Source organism: Penaeus chinensis, chromosome 28, assembly GCF_019202785.1.
Source record: "Penaeus chinensis breed Huanghai No. 1 chromosome 28, ASM1920278v2, whole genome shotgun sequence".
Taxonomy (NCBI): Eukaryota; Metazoa; Arthropoda; class Malacostraca; order Decapoda; family Penaeidae; genus Penaeus; species Penaeus chinensis.
The window spans coordinates 5,047,818-5,067,817 of record NC_061846.1 but is presented as its reverse complement, the minus strand read 5'-3'; the positions used below and the strand labels follow the sequence as shown (position 1 = coordinate 5,067,817).

The 20,000-nt window shown below is 39.5% G+C and overlaps 1 protein-coding gene across 1 annotated transcript in view; it reads left to right on the top strand.

The window, feature by feature from the left end:
- The window catches only part of LOC125039886 (peptide methionine sulfoxide reductase B1, chloroplastic-like), a 62,231-nt gene extending 57,026 nt beyond the window's left edge, over positions 1-5,205 (top strand). The window contains exons 3-5 of the mRNA XM_047634234.1: positions 3,728-3,900; positions 4,476-4,681; positions 5,059-5,205. Of these exons, the coding sequence (XP_047490190.1) occupies positions 3,728-3,900; positions 4,476-4,681; positions 5,059-5,205 (526 nt within the window). The remainder of the gene's footprint in view (positions 1-3,727; positions 3,901-4,475; positions 4,682-5,058) is intronic.
- The last annotated feature ends 14,795 nt before the right edge of the window (positions 5,206-20,000 follow it).

Here is a 20,000-nt window from a genome sequence, read left to right as displayed (position 1 = left end):
CCTCCCTCCCCCTTCCTTCTCTCCCTCCTTTCCCCTCCCCCTTCCCCCCTTCCCATTTCTTCTCCCTCTTCCGTCCCTCCCCCTTCCTTCTCTCCCTCCTTTCCCCTCCCCCCTCCCCCCTTCCCATTTCTTCTCCCTCTTCCCTCCCTCCCCCTTCCTTCTCTCCCTCCTTTCCCCTCCCCCCTCCCCCCTTCCCATTTCTTCTCCCTCTTCCGTCCCTCCCCCTTCCTTCTCTCCCTCCTTTCCCCTCCCCCCCTCCCCCCTTCCCATTTCTTCTCCCTCTTCCCTCCCTCCCCCTTCCTTCTCTCCCTCCTTTCCCCTCCCCCCCTCCCCCCTTCCCATTTCTTCTCCCTCTTCCCTCCCTCCCCCTTCCTTCTCTCCCTCCTTTCCCCTCCCCCCTCCCCCCTTCCCATTTCTTCTCCCTCTTCCCTCCCTCCCCCTTCCTTCTCTCCCTCCTTTCCCCTCCCCCCTCCCCCCTTCCCATTTCTTCTCCCTCTTCCCTCCCTCCCCCTTCCTTCTCTCCCTCCTTTCCCCTCCCCCCCTCCCCCCTTCCCATTTCTTCTCCCTCTTCCCTCCCTCCCCCTTCCTTCTCTCCCTCCTTTCCCCTCCCCCCTCCCCCCCTTCCCATTTCTTCTCCCTCTTCCCTCCCTCCCCCCTTCCTTCTCTCCCTCCTTTCCCCTCCCCCCTCCCCCCTTCCCATTTCTTCTCCCTCTTCCCTCCCTCCCCTTTCCTTTTCTCCCTCATTCTTCCCTCCTTCGTTAGTGTTTTTTACGTCGAGTTATTATTATATGGTTTCTTGAGTAGTTTCTTCGTGTATATAAACAGATAGATGAATAGATAGATCGTAGATAGATAGACAAACAGATAGATAAATAGATAGATAGACAGATGGATAGGCTAGATAGATAGACAGATGGACTAGATAGATAGACAAATGGACTAGATAGATAGACAGGACTGATATATAGAGATTCATTGACTGTAGAAGGGATGTAGTTACGTAGATAGACTATTAAATAAATTGTTATATAGAAAGCTAGACAGGCGTATCCATAACACTTGGTTTTTATTAAGCTAGTTAACTAATATTGATATTTTCATTCGAAAAGAAAATACGTCAGCAGTGCCAAGTATAGTGAATGGTCTTATAACAGTTTAGATTATTAAGATTATTTATAGGTTACGTGATTTGGAGAAAGGATAAATGTGAATGTATGAAATGGTAAAAAAAAAAGTTTAAAAGATAAATTATAGTACACGTCGAAAGCCTGTGGTTATAGTAATAGTGATGAAAATCCTGATATCAGTAAAAATATGTTGATTATGTTATAATTCACTAGTTATTGATATTGATATTAGTATTATTATTATTACCATTATAAGATTATTTTTGATAATTAATTGTAATATTGTATATGATCTTCGATAACAAATAATTAGGATGATAATGATAATAATAATACAGATATTATTAACAAACATAATACTAATAATTATAAAGTTAGAACATAATATATATATATATATATATATATGTGTATATATATGTATGTGTGTGTGTGTATGCATGTGTGTGCATATATGTATGTATGTTTTATGTCTGAATCTGTATTTTTACAGGAAATTATAAACAATGATTCAGCAATATGATTTAGACTTGACTTGAATGCATTACTGTTATCTTAATTTATATGTGCGTGTTTGAGAGCGAGAGAGAGAAAAAATATATATATATGCTATATGATTTTAATTTCGTATTATCCTATTCTTCATTTTCTTATTTGCCCTTTTCGTGTTATTGATCTTCTTCTTCTCCCTCTTTTTCGTCTTTGTCATCTTTGTGTCTTATTCTTATTCTCCTCTTCCTTCTTCTTCTCCTTCTTCTAATTCTCCCTCTACTCCTTCTCCTCTTCTTCTTCTTCTTATCCTTCTTCTTCTTCTTCTTCTTCTTCCCCTTCGTCCTCCTTTCCTACCATTCTATTTGCCGTTTCATTTACGTGTTTCTTCCTAGAATGTAAGGCCGGAATTTAATTATGGAATGCAATTACATATGAATTTGCTCACGACGCAAGTCTTAACGAGTCACGAAAAACAATGAAAGAAATGTCTTTGTTCTGTCCTTTTTTCTTTTCTTTTTTTGTCATTGCTCGACTTGGAACGTTTAGTCAAATAAGATAAGATTTCCAAGGACACTTCTCTGGTTTCCTGGCAACGTAATCATGTTGAAGACACATTGTATACACTTGCGTCATGCTGTTTTGCAATACGCTCGTAGTCCAGCCCGGTGAGAATTCCGTCCGTTTAATGGCATAACAATTTCGTTTTAGTGCCAATATTCGAATGTTTTTAATATCCAAAAACCGTGATTGATAATGAAGCTATTTTCTAAGTAGTATATCAACGGAAAGTTAACCCAACCGCCCCGGATTTATGTTCTGTTCCTTGTATTTTTTTTTATTTTTTTATTTTTTTTTTTGTAAATGTTCCACACAGATGGCTCCACATGTGCTCAGCCGGCAAGGAGTCTATCAGTAGCCCTTGTGACCGATCCTGATTTCCCCATTCCTTGAATTGGCGGGAATATGTGTTTTTCTTATTAATACAGTTGATATCGATAATGTTATTATTGTTATTGGTGTTATGATTATTACATTGTTATTAAAATCTCGATAACATTTAAGACAAAGAAATAATGCAAAAGACCCTTTCCAAGAGTCGAGAAAAAGGTAAACAGGTGAGATAAGTAGGACTAATAACTGACTCCTTGGTGACTAAGCACTTGTAGAGCCATCTATGTGTAAATACAATAAATAAACTGATATTACAGTGGGATTGGCACCTATTCTTATTAATTGGTTATTTGTAGGAAAAAAACTCAAAATTACGTTAAGTTATATTTTTAACCAAAAGATTGAAACACAAACTTCATATTACTTATAAAGTAAAACAGCAAGGACACCAAAAAACAACAAAAAAAGGCATTAACAACAAAATCTATCCTTAGGCCGTTTCCCTGGAAGTACTAACCCATACCTCATCGCACTAATCGTAGCATTTGCTTTAATAACACCCAAAGCAACAGCACAAACAAACAAATAAAAACATGAATATCAAAACTTCTTTTTACAGACCGTGTACTACAACCACTGCAATAATAATCTAAGCAAAAACAACAACAAATCCTCTTTTTACATGCACTACTACCCACTCCATTAACAATAACAAACGAGACCGAAACAGCGGGAAAAAAAGTATCACAACAAACCCTCAATAACAACCAATCGAAAACAAACAAGCAATAAAAGCATTACCAACACCTCTGTTGACAGGCCCTATACCCACTGCAATAACAGTTTAAACGAAAACAACAAAAATAAAAAAAAAGCAAAAACATTAACATACCCTCTCTCGACACGCCCGACTACCCACTCCTACAACAATAACAACCAAACTGAAACAACGAAACAAACAAAAAGAACAAAAATACTAATAGCAAATCTTCTGTTAACAGCCCCTACTACCCACCGCAGTAAAAAATAACAAAGAAACACCAAAAATAACAAAAAAAAAAACACATTAGCAACCCCTCTTTCCAAAGGCCCTACCCCAAACCCTCAATTGACAGCACCTACTACCCACCGCAATAAAAAATAACAAAGAAAACACCAAAACTAACAACAACAAACAAACAAACATTAACAACCCCTCTCTCTCTCTCTCTCCACAGGCCCTACTCCAACAAGTTCTACAAACACTGGGATCGCGGGATCTATTCGTGCGTGGTTTGCGGGGAGGAGCTGTTCCTGTCGCACACCAAGTACGACTCGGGCTCCGGTTGGCCTGCTTTCTATGACGTCATCGATAATGAAAAGGTCTCCCTCAAGCAGGATCTGTCTCATGGTAAGTATTTTTTTTTTTTTTTTTTTTTTTTTTTTTTTTGGTGGTGGTGTTGGTTGTTGGTTGTTGTAGTGGTAGTGATGGTTGTTATGGTAATGGTTATTTATAATGATGCAGTGGTGATGATGGTAATTATTATCATCGTCGTCGTGGTAGTTGTAGTCATCGTCATCGTCATCATTATATATGTGTGTAATTATTATTTATACTACTTGCAAAGTTGTTTTTTTCTGGCCGTTACATATACGTATATAACTTTTATGACGATTTTCCCACCTAACTTCCTCAGTTGCAACTCAGTTCCGTGCAAAAAGGTCAATTACAAATTCTCTATATGAAAATCGTTATATCAAAATAATTCGTTTATAAACTACTAGAAGATCCTTCTAACCCTTCTAAACATTTATATCGCTTCTAAAGCCCTTCTAAACATTTATATCACTTCTAGAGCCCTTCTAAACATTTATATCATTTTCAACCCCATATGGCTCTTCTAAACCCCCTTCTAATCCTCCTAAATATTCCTCTGTCATCTAACCCCTTACTGACTCTTCTAACGGCACCCTTTCTCTCCCCAGTTGGTGCTAACTTGCTGCTGTTAGTGTGCAACCCATCACTGGCCCGAACGGAGGTGGGCTGCGCGACCTGCGGTGCTCACATCGGCCACGTGTTCGACGACGGACCCAAGCCCACGGGGAAGCGCTTCTGCGTCAACTCCAACGCCCTCAGCTTCATCCCTCAGGGCCCTGTGGACGAGGAGGCCATTCCGCAAGTGTTGAGGAAGGTGGGTGAGGGGTCCGGTTGCGCGGGGGGGAGGGTGGGGGTTGTTTTCGGTATTTTGGGTTGAGGGAGTCGTTCTTTCATGTTTGAATTTATGTGTATGTCCGTTTTTCTCCTTCTCTTTGTTCTTCCCTCTCACCTCTTTATTAATTTGTCTATCTATCTATCTCATATTCGTATCAAGAGTAGGCTTGGTAACTTAATAGTACTGTAGATTTAGAAAATATTGCGTGGTTTAAGACATTATCCGATTTGTCTATGATTCAGTGATAATATTTTGATGACGAATTCTTTATTTTAGATATAACGGAAATTATACACAAAACCGTGTAAAATCAGCCCACAAAGTTATTAGTTGTAACTTTCCTCTTTCCCTTTCAGGAAATCGTGCGCGCCTCGACCACACCTCGCCCTTCCGAGCCTCTGGTGCACTTAGCCTCGCCCTCGAACTCATGTGCCCTCGGTGCCCGCATGTGCTTCCGCGTCTCCAGCATGGACACCTGCGAAGCCACCACGCCGCAGTCCTGAGAAAAGCCCCATGGTTCCAGCGGGGAACACGAGGTTGTGGTCTCCTCTGGAACCATGACAACCTCGCGGGAGAGCGGGGCGCCGTTCGTCAGCAGTGCGCCCAAGAGTCAGAAGGAGGACAGCCCGGCGGTGTTCGCACAGAGGAACATCACCGAGCTGAAACACGGGGACGAGGCTGAGGCCGAAGGCAGTTCGAAGAGGCTGAAGACCAAGTGCGACTGGCCGGCAGGGACGCACGTGGCTAAGGACGACAGGACGTACGTTTCTCCCAGCACCATAAACCTTTCGGCCAGAGAGAGATTTTTCAAGAACCTGGAGGATAACAACGTTTTGAAAAATGGCGATAGAAGTACGTCCACCATACGAGAAATCCCCATCAACATTATAGAACCTTGTGACATAGTGATTGAGGAAGATGAAAACGAGTTGAATGAAGAGAGCGAGGAAGCGGAAAGGGCGGCCACTGACCCATCTAACGCTAGCAATAACAACCACCAAGAACTTCCAGATAATGCAAAAGAAAGTACAAAAGAATCTAGCATTACAGAAGAGGTAGATGAATCGACAACAAAGGACAGAGTACAGACTCCAGACAACCAGCTCCAAGAAGACTCAGAACTAGAGAACGGCAATGAGACTCAGCCCTTGCTACAGAATGAGAGATCGCCAACAGGACAAATAATAAAGAGCAAACCATCCCCAGACAAACAGATCTCACCGGAAACTAAGTTTGAAGTAAATTTGAATAATGGCAGGATCATTACAAACGGTTGGCCAGGCATTGACAGATACACGGTGGAGAAACTGGAAGACAGTACAGGCTTGGACAACAAACCAGCGGTGAAATTAAGCCCTCCAAAGTCCATTTTCTTGGAAGAGTGTCCAGGCATCCATAAGCTAACGGGGGATGCAGACCCCGAAGCAAACGGAGAGACTCTAGTCAGTGAAAAGAAGGAAAGTAAAGTGTCCAAATTTGTGCGTATATTTAATAAGAAAGAGACAAGTGCTGAGAGTGGAGGAGAAAGAGAAAGGTCGGTAGTACGAAAGCACCCAAGTCGAGTGTGGGGTATGTGCCTACAGGTACAAAGCCCGACGACTGAAGAAGAAGACGATTCTAGCTATAAGAAGAGTGAGAGAGATAGCGTTAAGAGTGAGCCTCTGTTGGACAGTGGTTATAGTGACAAGGAGTCGAGTGTAGGGGTAGGTATCGAAGGTGATCGGAACTCTACGAGCTTCCATGACGTAGAGGCCGCTAGCTTCCATTCTTTAGACATTCTCAATGGCGACAAGAAAGGAGATCCTGAGGAGAGAGACAGACTCGATAATTTGAATTTGATACGACGCTCGGGAGGACGGAGGTCTTTCGATAAGCCAGAAAAGTCATCGAAGCCCAAGCGATCCAACACTTTAGGGGATCCAGCGGACAGTAAAGCCATCCTCTATAAGACAACTAAGACGCTCCCTGCAACCCATGGTCTGAATGAACTAGTACATGAGCATGCTAGTCACCCATTCTACAAAAAGTTCTATAGTCACTGTGTGATTTTACCAATGCGTAAAAAGAAGAAGGAAACCACCAAGAAGTCTGTGGAAGACGAAGCTGTGAGTTTGGTTGCAAGTGCAAAGGAAGAAGAGATCAGTCCAAGTGACGAAAAGAAACCAGAGGGAGAAGAAGAAAAGCCAAAAGAGGAAGAGAAAAAGGAAGAGGTTGAATCCCCCAAGAAGCTGCCAGTCATAGAAGACCTCCTCGCTGAGATTCTGGAAAATGTGTCCTTGATGGAGAAGGACATCAAGGATGACGAAGAAAAGAGATTAAGTCTGGTCGACTTTCTGGATGGACGTTCAGAATTCGACTTTGATGACAGTGACAGCAAATCAGGTACTGAATCCACCGAGAAAACTCCCACAGGCTTAGGATCCGCTGATAAAAACCCCACAGACATAGGATCTGCCGAGAAAACCCCTACGGACGTAAGATCCGCCGAGAGAACCCCTACGGACGTAAGATCCGCCGAGAAAACCCCCACAGACGTCCTTGCCTTCGAGGAAGGAGTGGCCGAAGGTGCTGTGGGTCCTTCGCATTTCACCAGAGACATGAGCATCCCGGCGTGTCTCGTCAGCAGCGACACGACAGAGGAGATGTTCACAGCCGACTCTATGACGCCCGACTTCGAGTGGATCGACGAGAGCGTCCGGAGTCTGAGTCCTGTGTCGTTGGGTGCCGAGAGCATCAAGAGGTCTAACTCGCGGGTCAGTTCGCTCATTTCGAAGTTCGAACGTGGCGGCTCGTAGGGTCGTCGAATTTCGAAGCCGAGCGCCACCAGCTGAAAGAAATCGCAAACAGGAATACTCGTTTGTCTGACGGAGAGTTTTGAACGTCTTCAGTGTTAAATATAATCAAAGGAGAATAACGTTCCTCTTTATTGTTTAGTATCGCTGTTTCGAGTCCCGTAGTGGGCTGAACTCATTCAAAGTGTCTCTCGCGTAAGGTAAATTTATGATGTAAGAAAAGGAGGATTTAACCTTTTTGAAGAACTGTTATTGCTTTAATGAAAACAGGAGTTTTGTATGCTTCACTTCTTCAAATAGTATTGAAAAAAGATGCTTATTCAGTTAAGCATTTGAAGTTGAGATTATATTTTATTATATCAATAGTTTTGAGTAATCGTATGGCTCAGTAGTGTAACAGAATTAGCAATTGAATAGTATTTAGTTGTTGTTATTATTCTTTGGTTTGTGTCCTTCGCTGGATGATGAAATAGATACTTAAATGTATATAATGTTTATATCTAGCACTGTATATTGCTGATTTTTTTCTGATTTTTCCAGGTGGTGTTTTGAAAATTTTATGTTAACTTAATATTGGATTTTTTTAGTCGATTAATGAATTCTTGCTAGTCAAGCCTCTCTTAATCAGATTTTTGGCCTTTGTATTACTGGATACTTATGGTGTGAAATGGTGATTTTCTTGCATTGTATTCCTCGAAATCATTATTGATGAAATACAATGTATTCATATTGTATTTGTTGTCTCAATGCTTCTTTTTGTTTCAGTCTTTTACACTCTTATTTATCTATCTTTCTCTTCAGTGCTCTCTTTAACCCAGTATTCCTTTCGAAGAAACGGCTCTTGTGTCCATTCCTTCCTCCGGTTAAAGGGAGGAATTCTCATGACATTTTATAGAGATTATACCTCTCATTATGATTAACATTTCACTTCGAATATTTATTTCAAATGCGTGTATACATGAATCTATATTGAGTTGAAGGTAATGTAGTGTAGTTAGGTAATCCGTCATTATTATTATCATTATTATTATTATTATTACTAATTTTCTTTTTGTAATAATATATTCGAAAATAATCTACGACTTTTCAATTTCCATCTCTGGCTTGATGTAGCAAGATGATTATTTCCATAAATGATTAAATAGCTCTGTAAATAAATACTGTTTTATCTTGGCTCGGTAAACTACAGAAATGCGAAAGAAAACGAAAGATAGAATACGTTTCCAATGAGGAACGACTGTAATATTTTATTGTTACGTGAAATGTCTCGTAAATTCATTATTGACATAAGACTATCGTTCCTCAGTCCTGTTTTAGAAGTACGTGAAATGACTTTATTTTTTAACTCCATGATCCATTGGTATGAAATGTTCATTGCTCAACATGACCTTGGTATTGAAGTTTACATAACATAAAATGTAATGTTAGTTATTGTTTGCATCATGAAACGAAACTTTAAAAAAAAAAGATTTTTTTGTATGAATAATTTTGGTTTAATAAGTTTGATTTAAGCGAAGTCGAAAAATTGAAAATAACAGGCATGGGACTGAATATGTAAGATAACAGTCTAAACATTAAAATATTGTGTACATGTTAATATATGCATTCATTGTTAACTCTGTGAATTCAGGCCTTTTTATATACAAGCTTAATGTAATGAGATTATGTTGAATAGCTATAACGATGTTGATTTTTCAAACCTGCCACTTTTTCGATATGCAGTCATTTTTTATTGTTAGGGTTATCATTAGAAAGAGCTACAATCATGATTAGTATTATACAATAAGACTAAGTTATTAATTTGTCTAATCTTATGCTTTTCTTTTGTTTATTAATGTCCAGATTGTAATGATTTATCATCATTTGTATGTCAAAAATATTTGTGTAAGGTATTAAAGCATTGCAATTTTTATTTTATATATCAAATCATGTATCATTCATTAAGCAAACACACACACACACACACACACACACACACACACACACACACACACACACACACACACACACACACACACACACACACACACGCAAACACACACACACACAAACATACACACACAAACACACACACACACACACACACACACACACACACACACACACACACACACACACACACACACACACACACACACACACATCAATAACCAAACAAATTAAAACAGCGTAGATATATAGATATATACACCGAGGAAAAAATGCTTCTCAAAGGGACAATTCTTTGTAACGAAATGCCAGTACAATATATGTGTTACCCTCTTCAGATCAGCTTAGTGTCTATTACGAATGTCGATGTTCAGCTGTTTCATATTTGCCATCGTGTTTACAACCTTCTTGAACTGAAAGGAATATTTTGGAAATGTGAGCGTAAATTTCCTTGTTTTCGTTACGAAAACCAGAATGAAAGTGCCTGCTGTTGAAATTTAGTTTTTTTTTTTTTTTTTTTTTTTTTTTTTATTATTATTATTATTGTTCTTGTCGTATCTTCTTTATTTACATGTAAATTGCGTCTTACAAAGAACTGGTTTCAACCTGAATGGAATTTCGACATTTTTAGGATTGTGAAATGTTGATGTGGAGTCACGATCAGTGCTTCCAGTCATGGGTGCCAACGGCGATGGACATTCAAATTAAAATTCCCTCAAAAATATATAATGATCAAAATAATCTTTTGCGGAAGATCGAAAAAATAATCATGTACAAGTAAAGAGAAGGGAAGTGCTTAGACCGAATGTTTTTTTTGGGGGGTAAAATTTAAGAGAAATATACATTCATATTTACTAGAGCTTTTTGTAATGTTATCCTTGTATGATTAGGTTCAGTTTGATTATGAAATATCATAAATCATCCTTATATGACATTCTGTAGATATTTTACGTAGATTTAGATTATATTATTATTATTACCAAATAGTATAATTATTATGAATGTGTTATTATTTTCATTATGCTATAATATTTAATGATAATAATAGTTATTATTGTTATGATTATTATTATGATTGCTCTTTATCATCATCGTCAAGAATAATGTTAGTATTATCATCACTGATCATCATCTTTTGCTATTTTTTAAAAGATGGGGCTTAATGATATTCTCACTTAATACTGAAGTTGAATTATTAATATTATTATTATTGTTATTATTATTATTATTATTATTATTATCATCATCACAAAAATCATTCACCTTTGACATTTGCATTGCGTCTTTCTACACATACATAACAGTATATAGCAACGTCCTTTCTTCATAAGAAAGATAAATAGATGAATGACACTTACCTTTGGTAAATATTAGGAACAAGCGAATGGATTGTGTGCTTATTTTGGCGAGCAAGTTGTCAAGATCATTTGCTTTTGGTTATTTTCTCAGAGAACTTCGGGGTTTTTTTCTGTGTATTTCGTTCTGTGTTATTTTGTTTGGGACAAGGGATAGGATTATTCAGCAAAGCAAGATGTGGCAAGTGAGTACTTCGGAGAGAAACCTAAAGCAATATATCTTGGTTAACTTGATCGCCAAAATGTTCTCTTTTCAAGACCGCATTCAAATCAAGTGTTGAGTGAGATGGAAAATAATGACGGGAATGTGGATAAATGGTTGAACTTTATCTGAAAATGGTGGAAAAGGATTAAAACGTAATTGGAATAAGTCGGAAAGGCGATCCAGAAAATGTTGCCGCCACGTTGGAGAACTTTGCTGAGTTACCAGTGCAGAAGCTATAAGCACAAAGAGAATGAACATATATTATAAAAAGTACTTTATATTTTGTGTACTGAGTTATGTAATATTAAGCTATTGTAAAAATAAATATGATTAACTTATTCTTGTTTTATTTCTTTATTCCTTGCGTATTTTTAATTTACTTTATGGGAGAAATAAACTTGATCCAATGAAAACTACCTCCCCAATCCTTTGCCCGTTGTTGTCGTGGGGGGGCTTAGGAGACGGAGACTGAGACCCAATGATGGGGAACTCCTCAACCTTGGGCCATCGACTCAACTAATTTTGCATAGTCTTTTTTCCCACTCATACTTTTCGTTTCAGTTTCTTCACCAATCCCTTCTACTATCCACCTCCTAAGGTGTGAGAGCCGTGCTGAAAGGATGAAAGGCTGACTTTGTCAGTCCTGAACGGCCTGAGGGAACCATGGACACGGTATTCCCCTGTGATACCTGGCCCTTACCTCTCAAGGGGACCCTGAGGGTTGGACTATTTTTTTCCCCAACATACTCCAGGCTTATCATGGCCAATAATGAAGACGTAACCCCTTTATCAAATAGCCCCAATCCTGGCTCTCCTTTGACCACGGCTCCGAACACTGCAACAACTACCCCATCATCAATGCATACTAGTACAGTATCAACCCTAATCAACAACCAACCCCCAGGAGACATTTCTACTCTCCCAACATGCTCAACTTCAACACCTTTACTCCCACAACTTTCTTCATCAACCACCCCATCTCCCCTTATTACTATCTTACAACCTTATTGCCCACCTCCCCATAACACTACCCCCCTCAACACTACTCCCTCCTCCACACGTCCCCACAGGTCTACTACCCCCACCTCTATAAGAATCCTAAATACTCTGTTTAGCCCAGCCAAATAGGACCGATTTTTCGTGATCCCTCCCACAGCTCCCTACTCTAAAAACACCCTCCTCTTCCAACAATGCCTCCAAAAACAAGTAGGCAAAGTCTCTTTCCGTAGCCGACCCGACTACTCCCGTCTCGTCACAATAACAACTGAAAACCAAGCTATAGCATTAACAAAACTATCTGATCTATGTGGTAATCCCATCCCTACAGAACTTCATCCAACCCTCAATACTTGCACCGGAACTGTCTCTATCTCCCCAACAGATTGCCCAATCTATGACAAAGAATGGTCAGATTGTGGAGAGGACTTACTCGCCTGTCTCACAGACTATGATGCAACACGTACAATGCTACTCCATTCCTCCCAGAGGAAATCGTAAGAAATCCATTAACATTGCCAAAATTACTTTCCGTAGACATGACCTTCTCTTTAATGTTTACATAGGTGGGGAATCCCTACCTTTCCTACCATATCAACCTCCTCCTCGTCAGTGCCAAAATTGTTGTCGTTTAGGACACCCAGCCAAATACTGTCATTCCACAGCCAGATGCCCGCTATGTGCCCAACCTGGCCATACTCGATCAAACTGCTCTGCACAATCACGCACATGTGCAAACTGTGGCGGCCCCCATAATGTATTTTATAGAGGCTGCCCCACCTACAAATTTGAGTGAGGTAGCAACTCTCAGATTCAGACTTGGACTCACTCTACGTGAAGCCAGACAGGACGCACGTCGACGAGGTTTTTCTCTTACCCCCTACTCCAGTAATGTCGCTCGCTCTGCTAATCCCCCTACCTCCCAAGCTCCCACACCCTCTCCTAAACCCTACCCCGCTCCATCTAACTTCCCCTCTTCTACCTCCTACCTTCCCAAGTCAAATTATTTTGCCATCATAAACCCAGACACTCCAATCTCTACCCAATCAAATTCTTTTGCCATCCTAATTCCAGACACTCCAATCTCTACTACAGCCCCAACACCTTCCCCTCTCCCTCCCCACACTACCCGCAGCAGACAGAATAAACGTTCCACCCCCTCTTCCCCTATCTCACAATCACCTCCACCTTCCTTTGCCCCTATTTTTCAGACACCAGACTTCTCTTCCCCCCCTCACAAGAAAACCTTTATCTCACAAAACTCCCCAACCAACCCCATTACAGAAACTCTTGAAGATATCCAGAACTACATAATAGAGTCCCAAACTGATACTCATCCACCTTCAAATTCTACAACTCCCGCTCCCTCCACACTCAAAGTGACTGCCGATATCCATCCTCCTCCTACTCATATTCTCCCTACACCCAATCATCCTACCCCATCCCAGCAAAAGCCTCTTACTGTCCTTCTCACCCATTTCCTTGACCATGCCTTCACTCATTCCTCCAGTATTCACGTCTACACTGACGGCTCCAAAACCACCTCCGGTGCTGGTTTTGCAGTGATCTTCCCAACTCGTACTTTCAAATACCCCCTCCCTCCTGAATCCAGTGTCCTTACTACAGAACTGTATGCAATCCTTTTTGCCTTAAAACACATATACTCACTCCCCTCTTCCTCTTATACAATTTTTACTGACTCCCGAAACTCATTAACTCTCATAAAGTCAATACACACGACCAACTCCCTTGTTTGTAAGATCCAGAACAGGTTGTTCTACCTGTCCACACGTCATAAAACAATAAAAAATTTCTGGGTACCCAGCCATGTTGGAATCCCCGGCAATGAACAGGCAGATACTCTAGCACGCTACGCTGCTATGTCCACATCAAACCAATCACGTTTCTCACATATCCCAGCCATGGATTATTACCCACACTTTAAGACCTTCTTGTATAATCGAATGCAATCTTTTTGGTCAAGTCTCCACACTAATAAATTACATACTGTAAAACTGTCAATCTCCTCCTGGTCAGCTCCATTCCATCGGAACAGACGTTGGGAGACGGCTCTCGCCCGCTTACGCATTGGCCACACCCGTCTAACACACTCCTATCTGATGTCACAATCCGATCCACCCCTATGTCCCTTATGTAATGTTCCTCTTTCAGTCCCACATATTCTATTGTCATGCCCACGTTTTGAAGCAGCCCGTACCTCTACTTTCTCCCACCAATCCTCTCTACATAGACATCCCAACTTATTAGACATCCTTACAGAATCTCACAATTTCTGCTTTGACAACCTGTTTTTCTTCCTCAAACGCATATATATCCTTCACTTGATCTAACCCTTTACATTACCTCATCCGACCCTAACCCATTCACTCACCAATTCTTTAACCCAGCTTTAACAACTAATCACTAACCCAACCACCCTTCACTAACATTAACTATAGTGCTACATGACCTTAGATGTCTAGCATATTTATTTTGTTTTTAACCATTAACCATTAACCAATAACCAATGAAAACTACTATTTCTGTTATTAAGGACTGGATTAATGTTTAGGAAAACTGTTGTTAGCAAGCATGCGAGTGAAAAAATCAATATTAGTGCGTATGTGCGTGGGCGTGAAAAAGAGTTGTGCAGTATATTTCTATAAACTTTATGACATTTCAGTGTAGTCTTTAACATGTAAAGCTTGGTATGTTCTAATGCTCTCCATGCACAATTCGGCTAAATTATCAGAGCATACTTAGGAGTAAAGTGCATCTCCCGAATAAAAAAACAAAAAATCCAGATCGTTGTTATTCCTTGCTGCACGAATTCGTAACACTAGTATCATACAGCCATGTGGAAGATATCTAACAAAATTTAGACAATTAAGACTGTGAAGCCAACGCTCACTCGGAGCACCTTTTGGTTTCCCCGACGACGCTATGCATAAGAAATTGGCTTTTTTTCATTACAAACTATCCATACATTAGTGGTATGACCTTGATGTCTAGCACATATATTTGTTTTAATTATCCATATGTTGGTAAACCAACTATAATTTATATGACTTAAATCGTGACCCACCATTCTGCTTTTCTACCCTGCATGGTCTCGTTCACCCACCCATCCGTGACTTCTATGCACACCTCAATGAATCTCGTCCCCGTTAAACATATTAGCTAACAACAGCGTAACCACTTGAGAACGAATTCTAATGTTACCGTCAACGTTTAAACTGTGTAGCCATAACCGCGAAATTTCTAAGGATTTTTCCAAGGCTTTGCTCAGTCATCAAGGGTTTGTATTATCCAAATATATTAGAGCATTCTTCATTTCCCCAAAACAAGGTGAAGTGGAAGCTATGTGTTATATATACACCTAAGAACCACAAAGGTAGTAACGAAGTATGTAAATTAACCACCCTGCAGTAATAGTAATCACTATGGTAATAGCTACAGCAATGATAACGATTATACAGCACAGACTCCCAAAATCTATGAGATATGAAGAATGAAATTTGGAGGTTATATCTTTAAGCATTTCTTAAAACCTGAAAGAAATCATCAAGATTAAATAAGAGGAAGATCCGCCTCGGTGATTGGAAAGAAAAAAAATATTGTAGTTACCGGTGAAAAGGATTCCGTTTTCTTTCATTCTAATATGTCTCTTCTGCTGTAACTATTGTATATTTTACCATCTGGCGTGGTCGTAATTACAAATAATTTTTGTGGTCGATACTATAAATGCAAACAAATGATAATCAATAAATGATGTGGATGATAGAATGTGAGGAAACATATCTATGTAACAGCCACTATTTACATTTCTAATCTATACTTATGTAGGCTACAGGTATTGACAAACATACGGAAATGGATGCAGGTTAAGTCACGTCGAAGAACCAAGCGGTCTATGGAGAGGGTGCCTGGCATATGCCAATAATCTGAGGATGTCAGAAGTGAAGAGACGTGTTCCCTAGGTACTATGCCAGTCTCGTCAAGTGTAGCAGCACATGGAGGGACTGACACCTTTCTCATTAAGTTGCTGTCCATTGCTTAAGGAATGGTATAGACCCCCCCCCCCTACCCCTTAGAAGTAGAGGACACTAGTACAAACTAGACTGTGCGGACAAAATATGAGTTTTTTAATTGAAAGGGTGACGAGACTGATGGGAAGAATGAATTTCCTCAATATGAGGCAGAAGTAGACTAGTAGCTGATGAGTCTCTCCAAAGGGAGTGTTGAAATAAGGTGAAGACAACCCAGCTTGCTGAAGTATCACCGCAAGAAATCGATCTCACCATGACAAATGTAGACTCTTCTCTTGACGGATGCGATTATACAGAAGGAAATATATATGTACAGATGTAATACGTGTCCTTACAGTTAAACGTGACATCGTTGAAGGTCCGAGATGTGTACCTCAAATGGCTAAGTATAGACATCACAAACAGATCATTAGGAGAAAGACGTCGGTTGGCAGAAGTAGATGACGATCTTAGGAAAGGTATTTTCTCCAGAGGAAAGCGAGAGTATCATCAAGAGAGACATTGGCAAACAGCGATCCAAAGTCCAGGCTCATCGTGGTCGCCGACTAGAACCTGCAAAACAAAGCCGATAAAGTGCTGAGAGAGGGGTAAACGAGAGTGGGAGGCAGTGAGAGTGAGAGTAAAGAAGCGGGAGATGGAGCCAACAGGGACTTTAGAATTACGTTCGGTTTATGGGTCTTTGGTAGCCTTCGCGAGTGAGGAAGATGGGGATGGATGATTCTTAAAACTTTTCATAAGAGATTCGGTTTGGGAATCCTAAAATATGAGATATGTACAACAAGGATTTTTTGTTTCTGCATGTTACTCACCAAGGAAAGGTAGATATAGGATTCGTTCAACAGGTACGCTTAAATAAACTGCTAATTAGAAGAAAAATTACATCACCATCCAACAGCCAATGAGGGAAGTCCAAGAGTATGACGTCAAACCAATAGCCAATCAGAGGATGGATGATATATAAAATAGATTTACTTAATTATCTTTACCGGAAGGAAGATCGATGACATTCTGCATTGCATCTCGAGAAAGTATTGCAACCATCTTCTATTTTTAAGGAATGTAAAGATGATAGTCATGGTCATATTTGCCATGATAATAATAATAGTCGCATGGCCTTATCATTACTGATATTCATATTAATGATAAAAAAATTATGATGAAATAAAGTTGAAAAGCAAGTAATTAACATTCACTTTGACAGCACCAGAAAGATATACAATGAGGAAAATTGTCTTCAGAATATCTATATTTTTAGTATAGAGATAATTTTTCCATAAACCATGACGCTGATTCATTACAGAATCTGATAATGTTACAGAATCTGTTGATATGACAGAAGAATTCATCTTCCCTGCGTGTATTAAGCCAGTTTGAATGGTCAATGCATATATATGACTCGTTGTGGGGATTATTGAAACACAAGAGTTGATGCGCTTAACTCTGTATTTGAGGAGGATCTACGCAGTACACCCGAGGGTTGTTTACATTAAGGATATAGAAGTCTGCCACTAGATGGCGTACAAAAAAGAAAACATACTCTTATATGGGTAACTTAACAAAATGTATTTTTACCTTAGTTTAGGTAATATGAGGTATATCATTGATAAATGAGATAAAAGTATCCTTATACTAATAACCATTTTTGATTATTCCAACACCCCCTCTTAATTAAAAATGGGTATGTCATCTCAGAATCTATCCCCTGATACATTTAAAACCTTCCAACTTCTTCTGGTTTACAGGTTTTGTAAATATATCAGCTGGATTCTGCTGTGTAGGAACATAAAATAACTTTACATTACCCTTTTCTACTTCATCTCTAATGAAATGGTAACGAATATCAATGTGCTTTGATCTTTGGTGATTTACTGGATTTTTGGCAAGATTAATAGCACCTTGATTGTCAACTCCTAAGTCTACAGACTTTAACTTAAATCCTAACAGATCAGATACAGTTTGTCTTAGGAACTTTGCTTCCTGAATGGCGTAAGTAAGGGCCATGTACTCTGCTTCACAAGATGAAAGTGCAACTGTCTGTTGCTTTTTACTTCTCCATGATATAAGTGGTCCATCTCTATGTAATTGAAAACAATATCCTGATATGCTTTTTCTGTCTTCAGATGATCCCCAGTCTGAATTACAAAAGCCTTTGAGTTGAATTGATTCATTTGACTTTCTAAATGTAAGACCATATGTCATGGTGCCTTTCAAGTACTTCAGAACTTGCTTAGCAGAATTTAATTGAGCTTTTGTGGGTTTTGACATATATTGTGAAAGTTTTGAAACCACATAGCACAAATCTGGTCGAGTACCTGTCATAATATATATGAGACTTCCAACCACTTCTCTGTAAAGAGTTGCATTAATTAACTCATTAGATTCTACTGTTGAGGTGTTTACAATACTTGGATCACATGGTATATTCCTTGCATAACAATCTGACATGTTGAATCTGTCCAAAATCTTTTCTACATATTTGGTTTGATTCACCTCAATGTAATCTTTACCTGTAACAAATGACATTCCAAGAAACCAGTTTAGTTTGCCTAAATCAGTCATTCTAAATTTTTGACAAAGAGATTTCTTACATTTGTCCATCAGGGACATGTTACTGCTTGCAATAATTAAGTCATCCACCCATAAAAGCACAAAAATATCATCGTACCTATCATGCTTTAGATACAGACAATGATCACTCTGTGATTGTTTGAATCCTTCTGAAATAAAGAAATTATGGATTACACTATTCCACATCCTGCCACTTTGCTTCAGACCATAAAGTGACTTTTTCAGTTTACAGTACAAAACATTTCCATCACTATCTTTTTCCTCATAACCTTCAGGTTGTTCTACATAAATTTCATGATCAATATCAGCATTTAAATAAGCTGTTTTCACATCCATTTGGTGTATTACCATATTTTTATGTACAGTCACATCCAATAAAGCACGAAGTGTAGACATTCTTGCTGTTGGTACAAAGGTCTCTCCATAGTCAATGTCTTTTACCTGTGAATATCCTTTGGCGACGTACCTTGCTTTGTATTTTTCTTCCTTGTTTGGTCCAGGTTTTACTTGATAGACCCATCTCCCACCTACTGCTGTATGTGACTCAGGCAGTGTGGTAAGGTCATATGTGTTATTGTCTTGGAGTGAAGAAATTTCCTCGTCCATTGCTTTCTTCCACTGGGGTCCTTCTGGAGATGCAATAGCCTCTTGGTAGGTGACTGGTACTGGGATATGTGACATTCGGTAGCAATGATGTATAAAGCTATTATGTATCACACTGGAGGTACTGTCGTCCAGTTCCTCAGTAATGTAGTCATCTAATTTTGAGGGTTTACGTCTTTCTCGAGTTGGATATCTTCTTTCTTCACCTATGTTATCTTGTGTTTCGTCTTGATTTCCTTGAAGTCTAGTCTCCACCAAGATGTCATCTTCATCTGAGGTTTGCTCATCATTCGGTGGCTCAGTTACATTAGGTAAGTTCTCCATGAACTTAACACATCTTATTTTCTTTACTGTTTGAGATTCTGGGAAGTAAATTAAGTAGGCTGGGCTCTGGTCATCATAGCCCACAAATATTCCTTCCTTACTCCTGGGATCAAGTTTCTTCTTCTCTTGTTCATATGCGAAACATCTTACTCCAAATATATTCATTTTGCTGATGTTTGGCCGTCTTCCAGTAAGCATTTCCACTGGAGTCTTCCGAGTTCTGGGATTATAACACCTATTCCTGATGTAACAAGCAGCCTTCACAGCATAGCCCCACATATCTTTGGGTAATTTGGACTCAATCAGTAAACATCGAGCCATGTCAAAAATAGATTTGTGTGATCTCTCAACTGTTCCGTTTTGATGTGGAGAGTAGGGTGCAGAAAACTCTTGTTTAATCTTATTCTCTATAAGGAGTGTTCTGAATTCCTTATTTGTAAATTCTGTTCCATGGTCACATCTCAGGCGTTTTATACT